We start from the raw sequence: 24,037 nt of genomic DNA on the forward strand, positions 1-24,037 counted from the left end.
AAACTTTAAACCAAACATCAAGCAGCAATACGGTAGAGCCAAAATTTTACAAGAATTTCCTAAGAGCAGGTCAACACTTAAGTGAATTCTTCACCTGCAGAGACTTTTGTCGACAGAATTTTCTAGTACAGTTTGGGTTGTTGCTCACTGCAATGATTAATCCAGTCTTGTGAATCATGTTATTCAATCTCGCAAAATTTCTGGTGGCTATTTTGTTAAGTTCGTAGTTGTTGGTGGCAAGGGTTTTCTCAAGTTTTGTCTAAGCATTGTTGATATTGCGTTAAGGGATGAAAGTAGCTCACTGCCACAAAAACAGCCTCTCACTCAAAGGGCTGGCAAAGACACTGGAGTCAAAAGAAAAATTCTTGTTGCTATATCAGAAGATTTTCCAGAAACTCAATCCAATATTGAACTAATCTGGTCACTGATTAATCCAAATGGACTTAAACAAATTTTGGCTTGTGATATGAGAGTTGCAAACATAATTTGTGGTTTTCAAACCCATTTAAGTATGCACCCTTGCATATGGTGTGACGTCAAATCTAAGTGTCTTGCAGAATTAGGAAACTTGAGAACATTGAGCTCAATCAAATCAAATCTCGAGTTTTTTTCAGCAATCTGGCGGGGTTTTTGCTAATTCAAAGCTGTTTGGCAATGTCATTCAAAAGCCAATCATTAGCGGGCCTGACAATATTTTGATTTTGGAAATCATCCCACCGATGGAACTGCATCTCCTCTTAGGAGTTGTTAATCATCTTTTCAAGATCCTTAAACTGTATGGATAGAAGCTGATAAGTGGCCAGCTGCCCTCCACATTCAAATTTGCCCATGTCATTGGTGCCAGTTTGACAGAAACGACTGCAGAAAGTTTATTAAAAATGTGGATGTGCTACAGCAACTTGCTTATATAAACTTGGTTCCCTACATCTTTCATATGATTGAAGCATTTAAAAGTTTCAGTTTAGTTGTCAAGGCTTGCTTTGGATTCATCCTACTTCGCTGAATGAATTGAAAAGTTCAAAGGTGTTACTTAATGATAACTGGTGCAAGCGTGACACGTAAAATCCACACAGTCTTCTACCACATCAAGGATTTCATCACTCAGAAAGGATCCCCCAAACTGTCTAAACTGCTCATGAAGATTTTTATCAATATTTGTCAAGGTACAAGCGAAACAATAATAATCCAGAGTACAAAGAAAGATTGTTGTGCTGCATAACTGATCTAAAGAGTATGCATCTTAAAAGAACTGGAAGCATTTTAAGTTATTTAAGATAAGGAGCAGAAAATCATAGCTTACAGTTCATAATGAATATTTTAGCCAACTTAATCCTTAAATGTTGTTAATCTAAGAATTATGAATTTTGATATGACATTTAAAATAGTATTGTAGATTATTTGTACTAAAAGATTATATTGAACTATTTGTTAATAAGTTTTTTGTGGAGAAAATCAAGAAGAATGTATTAAATTGTAATCAGATGCTATTTAATGCTAAAAAAAGGGCCTAATTAGTTATTTTTTCACTTAATTTTGAAAGTAAATGTATTTAAGAAGGTTTCAAGAGTTAAACATTTGTTAACTGAGACGTAATTTTTTTGTTTTACCAACTGGAAGACTTTTGACAAGGTTTTACACTTTTTTTTAGGGTTTATTCGCACATTGGAAGTTGTTTATACCTTAGGAAATGCTGAGATTTTCACGCTATGCATAAGCCAAGCCAAACCACGCTTTAAATAGCAAATCAATATTTTGGTCTATAAAATGAAAACGGTACATGTAGCAATTATGCAATTATAATAAAAATTGTTTGTATTACACAGTAGAACACTCATGTAACCATTATTTTGAAAATACCGAATATCGCAGTAATCGGTAACGTTTTAAGGTATAAGTCGCAAAAAACTAACAAAATTCAAACTGAAACCGCCATAAATCCGTAACCAGTTAACCAATCAGACTGAAATTTTATCCAAAGTTTGTTGTAACTATAGGCAACATTTGAACCAAATTTTGACGTCATATTTGCACCAAATTTTGACGTCATATTTGCACCAAATTTTGACGTCATAGTGTGCCAATAAAAACACATGTTTTTATTGGCGCACTATGACCATATAAGCGGCGTTCTTGGGTCAGCTAGGTTGGCATTATAACTATCCACGATAACCGTATTTTACGACAGTTGGAATTTTATGTGCAATCTGATGGATCAGCTTTTTTAACTTTGCAGGCTCAAACTGAACTTCACAGAAAGCTTGAAAAAAAAATCTTATCAGCTAAACTCAATGTGAGGCCATACATGACTTTTTCATATTGCAATGCAAGTAGTATATTTTCAAAAGTATATAAACTTAAAAAAATTAGAAATTTAAGTAAAATTATAGAGTTATATTGTTCCATTCTGTAATGCATGAATTAGTTGTTATATGTTTTGAATATTGTGCCCAATGAATTTTTTATAATTTTATATCAGTTTGTGTGATTTATTTTTACTTTGCACTTGTATTTCATTTTTTTTTTTTTTCATTCAAGTGTTTTTATAAAACATATTGTGTTGATAAACACAATATCAACAAAATCTATTCCAACTAAAGTTATTTTTAATAATGCTAATCTTCTTTTAAGAAAAATAATAATGTTAAAACACCAATGCATAATGGACGACATTCTTTCCAATTCAAAGTTTATGTTAAAGTTAAGTAAAAAGATTGGGGTAAACTGGTTGAATATAGGGCGTTGTTTATCTGTAGAAGATTCTGAACTGGATATTATTGACCATGAGCAAACGAAAGTTGGTGAGAAAGCATACAGAATGTTATGCCAGTGGAGAAACCAGGAAACATCTACTCTAGATGACTTAACAAAAGGGTTGCGCCAAGCAGGAAGAGCTGACTTGAAAACTTGGATAGAAAAAAAGATGAGTATGGCCTGATTTGTTTTTTAACTAAAATAATTTAAGTAATGATAGGTTTTTAATTTCTCAGTTAGAAGCTGTATAACAAATGTTTCATGAAAGTTTAGTTTGTTTTACTTTAGCCAGAAATATTGTTGATAATTCATCCTATAAGTTATAACATTTTCAAAATCAAATTAAAATGATTTGAAGTACTTGATTTTTTAAAGAATCTGCTTTGTTTAAGATATTTGCTTTGCTATTGTTGATGATAAATGTAAATTTATAATATGACTTACTAAAATAAAGTATAATTAAAGATTTGTTAAGGTTCTTTTGTATTAAATATACTTTCAAGGTATTTCATTTGAGTATAAGATAGAATCACTTAAGAACCCTCCTCCCGAAGTCATGGCAGGTGAGTTGTTGTAAGCAAGATATGAAGTTCTGTGTCAATATCTGACTTAATATAACTAATTGTTGCACCTTCTTACTTTTCTTCCATTATTAACATAATTGAGGAAATCTCAACTGTATAATTTGCTGGTTTTAGATTTTGGAAACAACCATAGGCAGAGATTTCAAAATTAAGTTTAAACTTCATTATTATTTTTTTAATGATTTCTTCTTTAGGCGTAAGACACATTGGTTAAGTCACTTAGCTTTCAATTCTTATTGAATTTTTTCTCGCTCTTCCACATGCAAAAAAAATCTAAAGTTGACTTCTAAAAGTTTCAAGTTATTTTTTAAACTGAACATTCACGTGTACTTTTATGAGTATATTTTTTGTAATTTTACTTTTAGACAGTTGATCAGATGGTTTTATAAAAAAGAATACAATTTTGTTCATGAAGTCAATATAAATAATTTTTTATTTTATTTGAATTAAATTTGTTTCATATGAAAGGATTTTTTTATTATGAAAATCCTTTTTACTTCTAAGCTTTGACATAGAGGTAAAAATACTTTTCATAAAATAATAATCTATTTAATGATGGTTTTAGCACCCATTATACAGCTATGCACAAAAGTTTAATTGAGATATAATAACAAAAAATTTTTTCATAACGCTGTGCTAGTTTTTCTAACATTAAAGTTTATTGAATATAGATTTTAAGTTTATCTTTTTCTTTTTTTTGCTATTCATGTTTGTATTGATTGTATTGATAAAATAGATGAAAAAAAATATTCACACATACTACACTACTTCCGTAAAATAAAACATTAAATGTTGAACCTTAGACAATCTATTTTACTGATGACATAAAAGTTTTTTCATACTTCAAAACTAATTATTATGCTTAATTATTGCTTTAAATGATAAATATAGTGAATACTCATTATTCTTAAATGAAAAAAGAATTTTAAAATTACAAAAAAATATTTTAATTGCTAAAAATTATCTAAAGAATAACTGCAATATTTTAAGTTTCAATTTGCTTGCAAATGGATAGAAAGACAGTGTCAGAGAGCATCAAGTAGCAAGTTATTGGACTGGTCAAATCAAAGAATCATAACAACGTTGAAATTAGTAAACTTATGGGTGTTTCTAAATTTTGCCTGCAAAAAACTGTGAAATTCTGGGAACTGGCAGGTAAAGTTGTTGACATGCCTTGTTCTGGAAGACCGCCAAAGCTTAGTGACTGCAGCAAAAGTAGCATATTTAGAACCAGTAGAGAACAGCCTAGGCTCAGCAACAAAATGCTAGCTGAAATATTCAACCAATCCTTTTTGCTAATTGAAATGTAAGCAGAGAACTCGTTAGAAAAATGTTAGCAAAAAAAGGTATTAGGTCTTACATTGTAATAAGAAAGCCTATCCTATTAATCATGAATCAACACAGAGGATGACAATGTTGCAAAGAACATTTGCATTGGGCAGTTGAAGATTGGGCAAAAGTGATTTGGAGCAATGAGTCAAATTTTCAGATTGTGAACTGCAAAGGAAGAATATACATTAAAAAATTTGCAACTGAGAATTATTACGAGTGCTATTTACAAGCAAGATAACAAGGTGTTGAATGCTCAGTAGGCATATGGGGATGTTTTTCCCACAAAGGCTTTGTTATTTGTGAGCTGTATAAAGGCTGTATCAACCAATATACCTATAAAAACACACTTGAAACACATTTGATTCCATCAATAAGGCAATTGTTTGGCAGAACCAAGCAATACATGTTCCAGCAAGACAGGGCTCCAGCACACCCAGCACATAGTATAACACAAAAAAAATCAATTTGTTGCCTTGGTGCCCTAGATCACCAGATATCAACCCACTAGCAAGTATTTGGTCATGGATTGACACTCAATTGGTAAACCATCGAATTCAATCAACTGACATTTGAAGCAACTTCTGAACAAGTAATGGTTAAAACTGCCTCATGAGATGTGTATGAAATTGGTTGAATTAATGCAAGATGAATTCTTCTTTGCTATCAAGCCAAAGGAGAATGCTTTAAATATTAAATTTGCATTTTTTAAAAATTTTTTATGCTTTAAACTTTAACTCAAACTTTTATGCAACTCATTTTATAATTATATAATTATTTATTTAATTTTTTTTAATTAATTTTTTTTAACCAATTAATGCTAATTGTATTGCTAATTGATTGCTCTTTTAAAAATAAAAAGATTAATTAAATTCATTTTTCTGATTTTTTTTAGTTGAAAATCCCTGAAAGGTTTGATTGAAATTACCAACTCAAGTAATTTTTTGTGCATAGCTGTATTTACCATTTTAAATAAATTAATCCTCAAAAAAAAAAACCAAATTAGCAAATCATAATCTTTCAAAGTTATTTATATAGAGCAAAAATATTTTTGATTATAATCTTACATTTTAATATTTTATTTTATAATCATTTGATTTTTTAAACTTGAAATTTTTTCAACATAGCTCAACTTTAGATAAGTTCAAATGAGAACTGAAGTTACTCAGTTTAAAGCTTATTTGTCTTGAAAATTAGTTTTAATAATAGTATACTTATGCAACAAACCAAAATTTTATGTTTTATAATTTTAAAATTTAATTTTGTGTTTAATTTTGCAATTGTAGAATATCACCATAGAAATAAGTATAAACCTATCTCATAAATGTATGAATAATAATTATGAAATCTAAAAATGAAATATTTAATAAAGGAATTGAAGTTATCAGCATTACCTTTTTTATTATTTTATTTGTTATTACTAATTTTTTTGCTTCTAGCATCATTAGTATTTCTATTAATAAAAGACATTTTATTATTGTTAGTGTTATTTGTACTATTATTGTTAGTAGTTTTATTTATATTACTTTTAGTAGTAGTCTTGTTTACATTATTACTATTGGTCTTGTTTTTATTATAATTATTATTTGTCTTATATTATTATAAGAAGTATTGATATTTATATTACTATCATTAGTAGTCTTATTTAAAATATTATTAGTAGCAGTCTTGCTTATATTATTATTATTAGTCTTATACTATTATTAGTCTTATTTATATTATTATTCGTATAATTATTCTTATTTGTTATTTTATTTTTGTTAAGGCTGTTATTATTGCTATCTTTATTTCTGTTATTATTATTATCATTGTTATTATTATCATTATTATTAATATTATCATTATTATTGTTGTTGTTGTTGTTGTTGTTGTTGTTGTTGTTGTTATTATTAGTATTGTTATTATTATTATTATTATTATTATTATTATTATTATTATTATTATTATTATTATTATTATTATTATTATTATTATATTTATATTATTATCATCATTTATCTATTATTATTATTGATTTTGTTATTATTTTTATTCATCATCATCATCATCATCATCATCATCATCATCATCATCATCATCATCATCATCATCATCATCATCATAATTATCTGTATTATAGTTGTTAATATTCTTCTTCTTTTTTATATTGCCTTTTTTATTGATGTTATCATTTTTTTTTATCACTATTATAAATATAACTAATATGTTGTTTTTTTTATTTTTGTAATTATTGTTATATTTAAAATGATAACATCAATAAAAAAGGCAATATAAAAAAGAAGAAGAATATTAACAACTATAATACAGATAATTATGATGATGATGATGATGATGATGATGATGATGATGATGATGATGATGATGATGATGATGATGATGATGATGATGATGATGATGATGATGATGATGATGATGATGATGATGATGATGATGATGATGATGATGATGATGATGATGATGATGATGATGATGATGATGATGATATTTTGTTTTTTATTATTATTATTGTTTTTAATACTATTATTTCTATCAACATTACAACAGTAGTATATTTGTTTTTGTACTTATTATTATTATTACTATTATTATTATTATTATTATTATTATTATTATTATTATTATTATTATTATTATTATTATTATTATTATTATTATTATTATTATTATTTATGTTATTGCTGTTGCTGTTGCTGTTATCATTAAACAGATGATAAGATTTAAAAACTTTTGTTTTTTATTAATTTTCATTTCCTCCTTTATTTTGAATTACTTCACAAGTTGCTTTTGCAAGTTTATTTGTGAATAAAATCTAATTGGTGTTGCAAATTTTTAAGTTGTTTTCAGTATTTTGCTACCGTTTTTACAACAATATTACTGAAATTTTAATCCAAAGTATTGTTAGATTAACGCAATATTCTTTTTACATTTTTTAAAGATCACAAAATCAACTTTTAACTCATCAGACAGTTTAATAGTATGCCACAAGGAATTTACCTTATTAATTAGCAATTTAGCTAAACCAAATCAATTTTTAGATATCAAATTGCTAATTATTGGCTGCTTCTTTGTTGCAATGTTTTACAAAATAATTGATCACAGTTTCCATTTTTGAATTATGGAGATTTTCAAACTAAAGAGATTCAAATTAGAGAGATTATACTGTATATCTTTTGTACAAATTTTACTTGGTTATTTGGCAATTCTAAACCACTTTTCTTGATGTGAAGTTGCTCAAGAAAATAAATGAAAACATTAAATTTGCTTCCAATTGAACTTTAACAGTAAGTTACTGCAATTTGTGAGGTAAAAAAGTGAAACAAATTTTCACAAAAACAAAAATATCGTTTTCTGAAGTCCACAAGGATAACACATCAGTTTGGAAGCACTTTTTGCACCCAAAAGAGCTTGAATTGGCCAAGTGCAAGCTCTGTAACCAAGAAATTAAGTGCAAAGGAGGAACCACAAGCTCCATGAGGAATCACCTGAGGACAAAGCACAACATCGCATTTGCTGCAGTTGTTACTCCTGAGAGGAAACTCGAAGTCATCAAACCTATTGATTCGTTTTTTAAGACAAAGGATCTTGTTGATGTTGTTTTGCCTGAGCTTATTTTATGTGATGGGTTTCCCTTTTGTGTTTTCTCGACTAGTCAACGCTTGAGAACAGCTCTAGAGACACAAGGATACAAATTGCCCAAGGATGCTAAATCGATTAAGACTCTGCTGATGAAACATTATGAAGATATCAAGAAAACATATCAGCAGCAATTTGCAGAAAAGAAGCTTGTTAGTCACAAATTTAGCTCAACCCTTGATGAGTATACTTCATCCAGAAACAGAAGATATATGAACATAAATGTTCATATGGAAGGTGATTATTGGAACCTTGGAATGATCTGGGTACATGGGTCTATGCCAGCAGAGAAATGTTGTGTAATTGTTGACGAGAAACTGAAAGAATTTGGGCTACGTTTTGCCTGTGATATTGTTGCAGTAACCACAGATGGAGCTGCTGTAATGAAAAAATTTGGTAGCTCAATTTTACCAGCTCTGCCTCGCACATGGAATCTACTTGGCTGTCTGTGATGTTCTATATAAACAATCTAGGAAAGAAGATAATGGCACACCTGAGCAAGTCACTATTCTAGAGGAGGACCAAGAAGTTGATGACAACGATGAGAAAGGAGGATTAGAAGTTTTAGCAGAAGCAGGTGCATCAGCTCTTCCAATGATCAGGGAGGATGTCACAGAACTCATCAACAAGGTCAGAAAATGTGTCAGACTGTTTCGAAAGTCTCCAGTTAAAAATGACATGATTCTGCAAAAGCATGTTCAGTCTGAGTTTAAAAAGGAGCTGCAGCTAATCTTAGACTCTAAGACACATTGGAACAGTTTACTAGATATGATTTCAAGATTTGTTACCCTTAAGAAATGTATTCAAATGTCACTGATTGAGTTATCAAGCGACATTTTGATTTCTGAGTCTGAATTTACCACCTTACAAAATCTAATAAATGCTTTAGAACCAATCAAGGTTGGTGCTGAAGCACTTTGCAGAAGAAATTCGAACTTGCTCTCATCTGAAGTTCATTTTCAAACAGCTAAAATGTCAGAAAAACACCTTTAGTCAAGAGCTAGTTGACTCATTTACTAAAAGAGTCACTGAGAGGAGGAATGCTATATTAGTAAACTTAGTTAAATATCTGAAAAATCCTAATGTCATTAATGGAGCAACTCATGATATTTTCGAAAATTCCATGCCAAAGAGAAATGCAATTGCTACTACTGCATCAAGTTTGTTTAAGCAAAAGATAGGTGAGTCTATAGATGAGGAAAACTTGTCATAGAATGAAACTAGTCAGGAACAAGTATAGCAATTTACTTCCTTGTCAGATGAGCTTGAGCTCTCCATTAGAGAGACAGTCAAAGGGGTTTCACCAAAGAAACAAAAAATAGAATCAACTTCCAAACTAATGTTCAAAGAAATGGCAGTATTTGAGCAAACAAAAAAACAAACAAGCAACTTAGATTTGTTGCACACGGCTTTGAAGTCAATCCTAGTAACAAGTGTGGAGGCTGAAAGGTCATTTTCTTCAAGTGGTCTATTTGTCACTAAACTGAGGTCAAGGTTAAATGATGAAACACTCAATGCTTTATGTTTTTTACGTGCTTATTGTCTTAAGAAGCGTAAAATTAACCATTAAAAAGACTTATTTTTTTGCTGCTCAATTGTATTCAATGTACGTATATGACATTGTTGCTATATATATTTATGTTTTTGCTGCTGTTGTTCCCCTGAAATATATATTATAAAAAGATACACTAGAAAACCGGAAAACCGGTTTTTAAAACATTAAAAACCACGGTTTATTCGAAAAACCAGTTTTAGAAAAAACTTAAATGTTTCCTTTCCCTACATATAATAAATAATATGAGAAGATAAGTTATACAAACAGTATAATTTAATATAAGGGTTTTTCAAGTTCTTGATTGCTTTAATTTTTTACATTTTCAGAACGAAGAAACAAAATGAACTCCTGTGCAAGTATCAGTGAAGATGTTACTGGTAATTTTTTTTTATGTTTTGATATAATACAGATTGTTGCTTACCTTGTAAATACACAATACTTGTAAATACAAAAACAGATTAATTCTAAAAATTAATCTGTTATTGCTTGAGTTTAATTTGAGAACTAAACTTACATAAGATTTATAGTGCAATACTATGATATGTTATGCTATTTATCAGCTGTGATGGTGTGAAATCCCAGCATAATAATTAAAATACAGTACAATCTCTCTAATTCAAAATTTATGGGGAAAAATAAAAGTTCCAATTAGAGAGATTTTCAAATTATAGAAAGTTGACTCTTCTTAAGCACATTTCATGGTGTCTTTACATTTAATCGAGTTATGGAGGCTTTCGAATTAAGGTGATTAGAATTAGAGAGATTGTACTGTATTTAGCAAATAAGTTTTTTAAATTGTTGTGCTATTACAATTTAATGTTTATAAATGACAGTCAAATGAAAACCATAATTAGAAGAAGAAGCAAAAGTAATTATATTTGCTTGAATATGCCCTTAAATGACAAAGTTCAAATTTATTATAAATTTCAAAAAGTTTACAAATACATACATCTTTGCAAAACAGGCTGGCAATAGCCATTTCATACACTTAGTGGAATCAATTGGTACAAAATGGTACACTCTTAGTTTAGGTATTAAATACAATTAGATGAAAAACCCGATAAAATACTAACTTGTTATATTGAAAAGACTGGAAACACAAAATGGGAGAAGTTTGTAACTTGTCCATATGTTGGTTAATTTTTTCAAATTTTTTTTCCTAACATTTCTTGTGTTATCTTTTAATAAGCATTGCGCATTCACAGAGAGTGTATATTATGCTTAAATGGAACAGATAACCTGTTGGATGCTTTCAAGCCTAATTTAGTTGCAAATTTACTATCAATCTCATCACATTTCTGGGAAGCAAAGCAAACTTAGACTTTCGTAAAGGTGTTAGTATCACTCTCAATAAAAATAACTTTTTATTAAATGCACCAAACATTTTCAATTCATTATTAGCAATTGCTAAAATCAGCCTTTCAGTATTTATTTTTAATACAATAAAGTCAATTTTGTTTTGCAACAGTTGTAATAATATCATTGCTCTTGTTATAGTTTCTAAAAGTGCAACTGTTGCACAGCCCTTAAACAGTTAGACTCTTAAGCAGTTAGACAGATAGATTGTAGCTATATCTACTGTTTTCATATCTGCTGTAACAAATCCAACGACCTTCTCCTTCTTACCACACTCCTAACATGATTTGTAATTAATACTTTTAAAAAAAATAAACATGACAGTTTTTGTCTTTATTCCTATGATTATTTTTAACTTAGTATGGAAGAAGGATGAAAAAAAACTTTGCAATCAAAAAACGAATTTTACCAGAAATTTTAAATTTTCTATTTGTTGTAATTTTTTTGTAAAACTTGCACTTAGCAAAATAAAATTTTTCAAAAAGTAAGCGGAAGTCAAGATAATAATAAACTGTTGCAAAAGACAACATTTACCTGAAGTTACTCTGCGTTGATTTTTTCCTTTCCCGCTCAAATTATTTTGTTTTTAAACTGTTTCAATTATTCTTTAGACAAAATGGTACCTAATAAAGGAAATGATTGAAAGATAAAACATTGGGCACTTGTTCAATAATGTTGATAAGCTATAATTAATCTTTTTAGCTTTAGATTTTTGACAAGAAGAATTTAAGAAAAGCAACAGGAGAACATATTTTACTCAAAATGATTTTAAAATTATCAAAAAAGTATGAAAAGTTTGGTTAATGTAGAGTTGAAAAAAATATTTTAGAAGGCTGTGTAATCAAGTTGAATTTACAGACAAGCACAGAAAAACTCACAATTTTGGAATTTAAACATGGTACTAGAGGACAATCAGAAAGTATAAAAAGCAACAATGTGAAATATAAAAATGATTATGAGAACATGTCAACTTTTTATTTCTCAGTGAAGACGAAGAACTTTAGGGAAATTTAGCTGAAATAGTTAATTAGTTTTCCTGTCATTTGATGACTTTTCTCACAGTATATATGGTTTGCTAAACCCTTATAGTTGTTTTTATTTGGTTTGCAGATAAGTGACAGTGCAAAATTGGTTAGTAGCTTAATATACAAACACATGCTTCTGAGTAATATTTTCTAATTTTCTTTTTACCTTTTTTTAGTAGAACTTAATGAGCTTGAAAGTATTATACAGAATAAAGTTTAAATGAATATTATTCTATATTAGATCTATAAAAAAGAAAATGTATTCATACCTTGCTTCCCTAACGCATAATTCAGGTTTATGTACCAAAAACTATTTGTATTTGTTTGTATTTAATGGCAGTTAAGATACTAGCTTAACATAAATATCAGATTCCATTTAGATAAAATATATTTTTAATTTACTTTTGGTTCATATTTTTTCAATTTTTCATTTAATCAATTGATTTGTAAAGCAGAACATTAAAGAAAAAAAGAGGCAAGAGTATTAATAGTATAAAAAATAAAAATTTGAAATTATAAAAAACTTGGAAATTAAGCAATTATCTTGATAAATGGATGTAAAACGTTTTTACCAATGTTTGGATATTTCTTAAATCTTAGTAAAATAGGCTTTATGTAGATTTTAATGTCCCAATATTTTTGGAACAGTTCTCCTAAATAAGCATCTCTCTATTAATTGTGCTTAATTATTGTTAATTTTTGCTTTTGAAAAAAGCTTTAAACTGATTCAGTCTCTCTGGTTTTTACAAAACAATATAGTTAATTAACTTCTAAAATCTAACCAGGGTTTCTTTGATATAGATGTATTTGAGACAATTGACATTTAACAGTCTTCCCAATAAAATAACAGGGGATTTACTACGTCTATTACTAAATAAACTCACTCAACACTTAGACTAAAGTCATTATTAAATTATCTTTGTGATGAAAAAGTTAGTAAACTTTTTTAAGTGTTCACAGTGAGAACAGAATTTAATTGTACAATGTAATTTTTCAATAAAATTAACATCTTTGAATAAAATACTGTATCATGCACTAATTATAAAGAACTTTTTTTTTCTCCAATTATTCATTTGGTAAAAAACCTTTAAAAAAAAATTGTTAAATTTGCCTTTATGCTTTTGAATTATCTGGTTAAGAATTTGAAACAAAATGAAGGGAATAAAAAAAAAAGCACATAAAATAATTGTACAAGAAAAACATTATAGGTTAAAAGCTAAAAAAAAATGCCAGTTTATTAAAATAACTGATACACAGTTTTAAGTTTTTATATTTTAATAATTTACTTTAATATTTAGTTGGTCCTCCTTTTGCTTTAATTACATCTAACAAGCGTTTCAGAATTAATTCTACTAGACATTTGATTTGATTATTGTTGATATTAGACCATGACTTAACTATAGCTTTCTTCAAATCTTCTTTTTTCTAAATGCTTCATTACCTATTTTTTTTATCTAATAAAGTCCATAAATACTCTATTGGATTCAAATCTGGGCTCTGTGAAGGCCATTCTAAAATGTTTATGCCATTTTCATCAAAAAAGGTTAGTTTTTTTAGCAGTATATTTTGGGATCATTTTCTTGTTGAAACAAAAAACTGTTTCCCAATCTAAGTTTTTTAGCAGAAGATTTTAAATTTTGTTTTAACATGTTGTTATAGAAATCATCATTCATAGTTTCATCAATAAATTCTAGTTTACCAACACCATTCCATGCCATACAACCCCATAACATTACACTTCCACCACCATGTTTAACTGTTCCTCTCGTGCAACTCAAAACAAATGCTTCACCCCTCTTTCGCCAAACTCTCTGTGCACCATCAGCTTTTTTAAAATTAAACTTGGATTCATCAGACCAAAGAACTTTTTTCCAAAATGATGCTGGCATTAAATAATACTTTTTTGCAAAATTCAATCTTCTTTTCATATGATTTTTTGTTAAAAACGGTTTTTTCCAACCTATACATTCACTGAACCCTGCTTTATGAATGCGATTTCTTTTTGATGTTAGTGAAATTGTGTTTCCTATTAAGTTTTTCAGATGATTTGGATGATGATCAAAGGGCGCTACTCCAATCACATCGATGCAATTGGCACAGTGTCCTTTGCGCAAAAATCCTTGTTTAACTTGTTTTTTTTTATAGAAAAGTTAAAGAACTTACAAATATTCCATTTACCACAGTATGAGCCATTGTAAATAAATAAAAACAATATGAAATGTTTAATATTTGTACTGGATGAGGACGAAAGCTGAAGGCAACCTTATGAGATGATTGAGAAATTTTAAGAATAATTAAAAAAATCGGTTTGAAAGTACAAAAAATATAGCAAATCATTTCCTTGTTTAACCAAGTCTATAACCAGCTTTTGTTGAGTAGTATTTAAATATTTACCTTTGGGTGCCATAATGTTTGATGAACAGTGTTTTTAATGACTTTTTTTTTTATCAAAAATGTTATTAATTACTGAAAATAATATTCTAAAAATATAAATTCAATAATAAAATTGATATTTTATATATTAAAAAAACCATAAACATTCATAACAAATAAATAAACCGTTATGTACAATTAATTTTTCTGCACGCAATTTAATACCTGTTCAAGTAAAAAATCAAAAATTGTATAACAAACACATTTTCTAATATTTTTACTGATTAATTATAAATAAGAAATAGCTCTAATAAATTTTAAAAAAATTGGTTCAGTTATTTTCATTATTAATCAAGATAAGAGCAAGTTTTAGGAAAATAAATTGCAAAAATTACTTTGTACAATTAAGTTCTATTCTCACTGTATGTTGCGTTGTCAAAACATCTAAAACTTTATAAACCTGATTGAATCTCAGAGTTTTTGAGAGTTCTCAAACTGATTCTAGGCAAAAAAGAGTCGTTCTGTGCCCAATAATGGTCACAGCTGATAAACTTCCACAAATTTCATGCCAATTCTAGAGTTCTATCATTAATTGGGACTGTGAAGGCTATATTATGCAAAATTTAATTCTGCAAGCCTATCCAGCAAGCAACTCACTGGGAGCCACTTATGAGTTGGCCTATATCGATAAGGACTAAATCTTGATGGTTTTTAACATAATTCCAAAGATTTATCCTATAATTATCATAATTGGAAAAAAGGAGGTGAAAGTTATCATAGTCAGTCAATCTAATGATGCAAGAAAAAAATGTGCTATTGACGCAAATATAATTTTTCTAAATGAACATTTTTTAGTGTTGAAGAACTTTTTGAATAATATATTTGCGATATAATGTCAGCAATATAACTTTAACTTACAACCAGCTAAAGAAGGAAAATGTTTTCAGGATAAAGCTTAACTTTATAATTCAAATTTAATGAAGACAAGAGATATCCAGTTCAATGTACCAACTTTGATATTAGTTACATTTTTCAATAGTTTTCCTGGAAACTACACTCTTCCTCTATTCAACGCCAGTTTATCATATTAAGTTTTTTAATTTTCTTAATACTTAACAATTTGGTGCTAGAAAATTTCAATAAGTTTTACTAATGGTTGAAGGCTTCTTTATGTTGAAGTAAAAGATTTTTTAAAGATTTTTTAAAAAAACCATTTTCCTCTTTATCTTCATAGTTCATTTATGGTGTCACCACTTAAATGTGTTTTAAGAAATAATAAATTTCAGTTTTTCTTTTTGAGAAGAATTGATGGACTCAGTTTGATTTTTTTTTTTTAAAAAAAAAATATATGCATGGTTTTCAATATTTTATTGAAGTTCCATTTTTGAGGGAACACCTATTAAAAGAATTTTTTTGAAAGCCTTTTACATTTTTCACTTGTGGATAGATTTTATTTGTGATCAATTAAGAACTCTGAAAGTGCTAAAAAGTTTAAAATAACTATGAATTTATTGATAAATAGATTGAAGATAAGTGCGGCTAACACTGATTGTCACAAAAACTCAGGATGTTCAAGAACCCTTCAGAAAGTTTAAATATAATCTCTACTGTATTAAAGTCTTGAAGGAAAATGCTACTTCACTTTAAATTGATTTTATAAACTGCTATCCATTGATATCAAACATGTTGGAACAGTTAAAAATGTTGACTGTCTTCATTGACATGATTCTAGCTATGGAGAAATCACTCAAGGATTGCAGATACAATTCTCATGTTATTGTCTTGATTTGGGATAGCAGAAAAAAATCACAACGATGTCCATGATCCTAGATCACAATTACTGCATTCGCTCAACTGAAAAATATCAATATTTGTTCCTAAACTGCTCAAACAAAGATTTTTGATCCTAATGACCTTATTGCTTAAGGCTTAAATACATTTTAAAAATTTGGGTAAGAAAGTAATCTCAACATCCTTGGTTGTGCAGATTTCAGAATCAAATAAAACCAGTCCCATAGCACTTCAATAAATTATCACAAAAGGTATATTAATATCTTGGTAGCTGTTTTCAAAATTCAATTTGCCTAAACATCTGTATGTTTTTGAGAGCTGTTCAAAAAGATAAACTTTAGGCAAACTTAAAAAATCCCATAAAAAGAGTGAAGACTTTTGCAACAAGAATTTGTCTGAATGACTTCTATATCTCAAACCAAAATGTAGCTTTTGTAGGTTGTATTGAAGCAAAATACATCATAGCAATCCATTATGTATTTTGCTGCCAGCGTCATAGCAATCATCCAGCATCATCCAGCAATCCCCTTTTGGGAATTCTGTAGAATTTCCAAAAGGGGATTGCCATGATGTGAATTCTACAAAAGTAATGAAAAATTAATTCTTCTAGCTGCCACTTCTCTAAATACTATTTGATCATCAACCAACATTAGCAAGACATTTTCTGGATGTAGCTAAAATATGTATTTCTCTGAATACATATATCAACTACAAGTGGACGACTTTCAGAACAAAAATGTAAGAACTGACTTAAGCATCACAAGTGTTTTGCCCTCATATTGGATTGGAGCTCCAATTTTATAAAATGTTATAATGGAGCATAGACTCAAAGAATGTAATCAGTAAGTATGTCCCATTTGATAGCTCTTACCAGTATTTAGGCTAGTTCCATCACCACAAATAACTATCGCATTATCAAGTGATGTTTAGTTTTTGTCAAATTAATCTATAATACCGTAAAGGAAAGCTAATGGAACATTGAAAAAAGCGAGCCAAGGGACAGATTCAAAAAAGTTTAAGAAGACTTTCAAATGTAGAAGATCAGAGGTATGTGAAAAACCAAAAGAAATATCTGAAATGTTAAGTTATTCAACAAAAACAGATAAAATTTGTCTGTTAAATCCTGAAAACTCTATCATTCACTCGATTTAAAAAAAGCACTCTAAGCATTTGTTTTTTAAGACATCATTTTATTGTTCAATTTAAATCAAATTTCTTTCACATTCTTCACTAAACATTAAAAAATTATTTTTCATTCAAAGAGAAGCATTATAATTAGATTTAGACTTTGATATTGCTCTGATTCCTGTTCCACAGCTAAATATTTGTGGTATTAAATCAAACAAAGATGTCGTGAGTCTAGATTTAAATTAGGGGAGAACCTTAATGAATGGGACAATTATTGAATGGGACAAAACCAAATTTGCATAGAAGCATCTACGGTTGGCTATCCAGACTTCTGTGGTGAGAAGTGTTTGATACAACCATTCAACAGACCAAATCTTTATTTCTATTATGGTCTAAACATAATGGGATTGGATGTTATTGTGTTTTGAAGAACAATAAGTAATTTTTATAAACAATTTTCTGTGTCTGATTTTGCAGCGATTACTAAAGTTATGGAAAATGAAACTCCATTTTTAAACACCCAAATGCCTCTACTTTTTAAATTTGTAAAACATTAGCGGTTAGGTATTACTGTTTTTAGCCTGTCCTGTCATTTGTGAATATAGAATATTGAATGGGACAAAGTATTGATTATTGAATGGGACTTTTCCAAATGGCCTGATGTGAAAAAAGCAGAAAAATATATTTCGGCAACTTAGTTATGGTCACACATAATTTTATTTTTAAATACGTTTTGATTTGATGTTAGAATATGGTTCAAGTGTGACCAATGCATTAGCTAAAATTCAATATTATATTCAGAGTTGAGAGAACTAAATCTCTATTAAAATCTTTTATTTAGTATTCTTTAAAGTTGAGTCGATCAATAGTTTATTAAATAAAATTAATTTTAAATATTTAATTAGATATGTTGATGTATGATATTTATAATATGTATAAATATGTATAAATGTTTAATTAGATATGTGTTGATTGAGTATTAAAAAGATAGCGAATATTAGATATATATATTATATATATTACATATATATACATATATATATGTATATATATATATATATGTATATATATATGTATATATATATGTATAGATACACACACTTACTTATAATTCCTGTTTTGTAGTTATTTATTGTATTTATATACATTTATGTATATCTAGTCACACACACACACACACACATATGTATGTATATCATATACTATATGTATGTATATGTATTATACATATACATACATATATATGTGTGTGTATATCTGTGTGTATTTTAATTATATATTTAATGTTTGTATTTAAATATTTGCATTTGCATATATTTGGTTTTTGGGCCTGCTTGGATTCAGTGTTTTACTTGTCAATGGTGGATATGTGGTAATTGTAATAATAACAGCAAGAAGCGTTATTATGAATGCGAACTATGTGAATTTGACTGTTAATATCTTCTACACTTTCTTTGATTTATTGGTTTTTATTTCATGTACTTTGCAACAAACAATAATTGTTGATTTTTGTATTTTGGTTAAACATAAATAAAATGAATTTTTTAAATATCTAATAAGATACTTTGTTATTGAGTTTTTTGAAAGTAAACTAGATACTTTATATGGTATAAAATTGTTTATTTATTTCTAATTTATAATTTAGCATAGGGATGCTGTAGGCAATGACTCATTTCCCTATTGGAAATGTGTCATTACTGGGTATTATATCTAAGCATTTAAACAACGCTTTTTGTTTTACTAAAAACAATTATTCGTGTTTTTAATTTATTTTTAATATACATATATTTTTTAATAAAATTATTTTAGGTTTGTCAATATTTGCAGACATTTTGCTATATTTATAGCTTTTTCGGGTTCCCTAATTGTAGAAACTACCCTTACTGCTTGACTACCTTGAAACTTACTTAGGACCTCTCTTCTTTTATTAATTTTTTAGATTTGTCCCATTCAATAATTTTTTTTGTCCCATTCAATGAGTAGTTCTTAATGAATGGGACAAATGCCATGGTCCAATAAAACTCTCTTTTTACCAATACCCATATGCGGAATCAAATTCTTTGTTTTTGTTTATCATAGTACGAGAGTTAATAGTTATCAAACTATTTTCAAAGTAATTTTTAAACAAATTTATCAACCTCAAAAAATGCATTTTACAAAAACTGCCCCATTCATTAAGGTTCTTTTAAAAGTTCTAACGGTTTTTTAAAGAAAGTTTTTCAAAAGTTGTAATAATGTGCATCGCTCTCTTTATGATTTCTAAAAGTGCAACTGATACACAGCCCTAAAATAGTAACACTCATCAGAGAAGTTATATCTACTGTATTTACATCTGCTATAGCCAATCTAACTACGTTCTCCTCCTTCTTTCTATACCCTTCTACACAATTTTTGTTAGTTTTATATTATTTTCACTATTTTTATTATTGTTAACATTTTTAATTTTGCTGTTTTTGTTGTTGTTGTTATCTTTAATATTATTATTTTTATTGCTTATATTATTGTTATTTATTTTGGTATTATAGCTTTTATTACTAATTTTACTATCATTATTATTGTTTTTATTATTATTACTACCATTACTTTTGTTATTATTATTAGCAATGGTTTGATTATTACTTTTGTTGTTGATATCCTTATTTGTATTTATTGCTCATGATATTTTTAAATTAAGTCATTTATATCTTAATTGAATGAAGTTATTCTGGCAAAATAAAGTTGTATTATTTTTTTACATTTCTCTCTTTCTCTCCTATTATAAATGCGGCTGATGTCTCTTTAAAATTATTCTAGTTTGATTTCATTGATTAAATGATTAACATTATTTGAATATAAAGTAACTAATTTTTAACTTATTATTACATCATCAAAAGTGAAGAAATGAAAATTTAAAAAATAGTGAAAGACAAGTAAATGCTTTATTAGATTTTGAATAATATTGCTTTTGAATCTCTAACTTTCTTGTGGGTTCTCTAAGAAAATAATTTTTTTAGCATGTTGTTAATACTAACATAAAATATTGAACTCAAGTTCAGCATATAAGCTTGAAGAAAAATGTTTTTTTTTGTAGAAACTAATCAGAGATATTGTCTCTGATTGATTGTTGTTACGAATTTGCTTTCAGTTTAAAAAAAGAATTCTAAAATACGGAACATTTAGAGGTTAAAAAATAAAAAACCATGTTGTTAGCTAAATGATATCAAGTTATTTATGCATTTTTCAAAATCAAAGTATATAAGAAATTCTATACAAGCTTCTATTAAAATTTGTTAGTAAATTAAACTAAAAGTAAGTTTCAAAATGATTTATAAATACATTTTGGTGAGTAGAATTGTCTTTGTGTGAATTATGTACTTGTAACTGAAAACCTTTAAATCACTAATGAACAATTGTTGTTTTTCTGCTGTGTACACAAATACTCTGCTATGCAATGAATGATTAAAATGAATTTGCAGCAGGCTCTAACATCTTTGTGAGTAGTTCATGTTTTTTGCAAAATTTCTTGATAACTGTGAAGGTCAAAATCGTAATTGTCTTAGCAAGAATACAAACACATGAGCATGAATGTCCACAAATAAACAATTCATTCACAGTGCAACAGAATATAAGGTGATGATAACTGATAGACATTTACTTGGTCAGTAAGAGCATCTAATTTTTGAAGCAAAATAAAACTTTAATACATAGTTTTGTCTTTGAATGAAAAAAAGGTAATAACTTACGATAAATATTTGAGAAATATCGTGCTTTTGATAAAAGTTTTCTATTTCAAATGGGAAAAAAATTTAATTTGAATTTTGCAAGAATTTACAAGAGAAGCTATTTTAGAAAGTACAATATTACTCCTGGCTAAAAAAATTGGTTTAATAAAAAGGTAGAAGTGTGGAAAAGTATCCCTTCAGTATTAAATAAAATTTTGTCTTTCAACAATTATTAAATGAGCCACTTTTACACTTAGACCAGTAAAAAGTTTATCTTAACTATAATAGTTTTATGAAATGTCAGTTTTATAGAAAATTTGGTATTTCTTTGTTTTGCTATTCTTGTTAATAAATGATAAATGTTATTCTCTACACTAGCATGTTTTACGTATGTGCATATATAGTAAATATTTTAATGTTTTTAAAATAAAAATTAGCAATTAGAAACAAGATCTATTGAAAGGAATATTTAAGAGATTACATTGTCATTGTTCTTCAAGCTTATATGCTGAACTTGAGTTCAATATTTTATGTTAGTATTAACAACATGCTAAAAAAATTATTTTCTTAGAGAACCCACAAGAAAGTTAGAGATTCAAAAGCAATAATCAAAATATAAAAAGAAAGCTTTCAAATTTAAAAGATCAGAGGGTTGTGCAAAATCAAAAGAAATGTAAATTAATTCAAAAAAACACATCAAGTTTGTAGTTTTGTTCCTGAAAACATTTTCCTTCACACAAAGTAAAAGAAACTTTCAGTTTTATTAATCATAGTTTCATAAGTCATTGTAATAATCACTCTAAAAAAGTATTTTTTTGTGATTTTAGAGTGTTGTGTAGTTTAAATCTATTTTACTGGCACTTGCAATAAGCATTACAAAATTATTTTTTTAAATCTAATGTAGGGTCTACCTTAGAGTTGAGAAGAAGAAAACGAGCTTTTCAAAAACCATTTTCTTTTTTCTTTTTTTTTTTTTTTCTTTTTTTTTCATAAAAGTAGCAATTAGCAAAAAAAATATTTCAAAATGTAAGCTGAAGATGTTACTTAAGTTCCGTTAAAGTAAATATTTTTCTGCGAGAATGTGCATTTGTTTTTTTGCTTTCTGCTCAAAGTAATTTGATTGTAAACTGTTTCAATTTCTTTAGACAAAATGTTGCATAATGAAGGAAATGAGAGGTAACTATTCTTCCAATTGGACAACTTTTTTTATGCAAAAGAAAATTGAAAATTTCAAAAAAATATGAAAGTTATGTTTAATTTAGAGTTAAAAGAAATATTCCTGAAGGCTGTGTATTCAAATTGAATTTACAGAAAAGCACCGAAGAGCTCACAAAAGTGGAATTTAAACCTAGTGCTGGAGACCGATGGGAAAATGTGAAATTTAAAAAATGTTATGAAAGTAACAGGTCAAATTTTTATTTCTCAGAGAAAAGGGAGGATTTAATGCTAGTCAAAATTGAGAACTTAAGTTGCACAGTTAAAACAGATTTCAAGTTTTCATTTCAAGACAGACCCATTTTTTGTGAAAAGGTATTAATTTCAGGTATGCAATTCTTTTTTTTAATTTTCAAAAACAATAACATAAGAGAAGTTTAAAATGAATGTGAATCAATTTTACAATTTCCAAATAGATTTAATAATTCATTTTTTTCTATTGATTGACTGAATGTTATAAGAGTATGTGATTGATGTTATTAAGACTTAATGAATAAGATGTTAGACCTTCAAGTTTGATGTTGTGGCATTCAAACAAAATCTTTTGAAGACTAAATATCTTACAGATTTAGAAAGATGTGTTTTTTAAGATCTAAAAAAACTGCTTAGGGTCAAAAACAGAGCAAAGGGGTAATTTTGAGGGGTCTAGACCCATTTAAGATCTTGGGGACTAAATTTTTCTTTTTTTAATATGTAGTAGATTATTGAAATTAAAACAGCAATTTACATAATTTTGTTACTAAGTTTTTAACGTAATAAATTTCCTCTTTCTATTTATGTTGTCCTGAAATGGATTCAAGTGCTTGTGAAACTGTATGCTTTAATGTAACTAGAAAATCAAATTTGTGAAAACAATATCGAATTCTTTTCAATAAAAGTCAACAACTACTGGTAGTAGTCTTCCATAATCTGGATGCTCGATTTGTCTCTTTTACTGCTTACAGATCGCCATCCTACCCAAACGTTTTTTTCAATTTAGGTTGTGTGATATAGCTTAATATTTCTGAATTTTTTTATCTCTGGTAACCACAACCGGTATCTAATAGAACTTTAATATTATTTTTTGTGATTACCTCTCATGAAACAATGGAAGAAGAAATTTTTGAAGAAGAAGTGCTCATGACTTTCCATGCAGGTTTGGGCTGGAATCCACTCAAGATCATGAGATCGATGGTAAGAGATTAATGTTTTGGAGAAGACCATTAGGAGAATTATCCATGAGCACCTTTGAACCAAACCGAGAGAAAATAAATGCTTCTTTAAATTCGATATTTTAAAACATTGTGGCTTCAAAAAGTAACAAGCTTCTTTGTATTTTCAAGAGAAAAACACTGGTAATTCTGGTACAGATATTTTTCTCTTAAAAATACAAAAAAAATGGTATTTCACTGTGGATCAGGCTCATAAAAGCAGGGCAAACAAATACCTCTCTACCCTAAAATTGAGGAAGTCCCAGAATACACCAATTTGATCTGTCAGGCAAAGCACTCCAGCCATCGAGTATATCAAGTACACTTGCAAGAGGTTCAGGCATCGTCTGAAGACGGTGATCAAAGCTGAAGGAGGAAACATTTCAAAATCCTAAAAACTTAAAGA

At 28.0% G+C, this 24,037-nt stretch overlaps 1 protein-coding gene across 1 annotated transcript in view; it reads left to right on the forward strand.

Annotated features, from left to right (window-relative positions):
- The first annotated feature begins 2,629 nt into the window (after nt 1–2,629).
- Nucleotides 2,630–24,037, forward strand: part of LOC149876800 (uncharacterized) — a 41,971-nt gene continuing 20,563 nt past the window's right edge. Inside the window, exons 1-4 of the mRNA XM_090075128.1 lie at nt 2,630–2,924; nt 10,179–10,229; nt 22,372–22,402; nt 22,489–22,769. Of these exons, the coding sequence (XP_089931254.1) occupies nt 2,639–2,924; nt 10,179–10,229; nt 22,372–22,402; nt 22,489–22,769 (649 nt within the window). The 5' untranslated portion in view covers nt 2,630–2,638. The remainder of the gene's footprint in view (nt 2,925–10,178; nt 10,230–22,371; nt 22,403–22,488; nt 22,770–24,037) is intronic.

Source organism: Hydra viridissima, unplaced genomic scaffold, assembly GCF_058129835.1.
Source record: "Hydra viridissima isolate aposymbiotic clone 2 unplaced genomic scaffold, HvirCarnegie_v1 scaffold_18, whole genome shotgun sequence".
Lineage (NCBI taxonomy): Eukaryota > Metazoa > Cnidaria > Hydrozoa > Anthoathecata > Hydridae > Hydra > Hydra viridissima.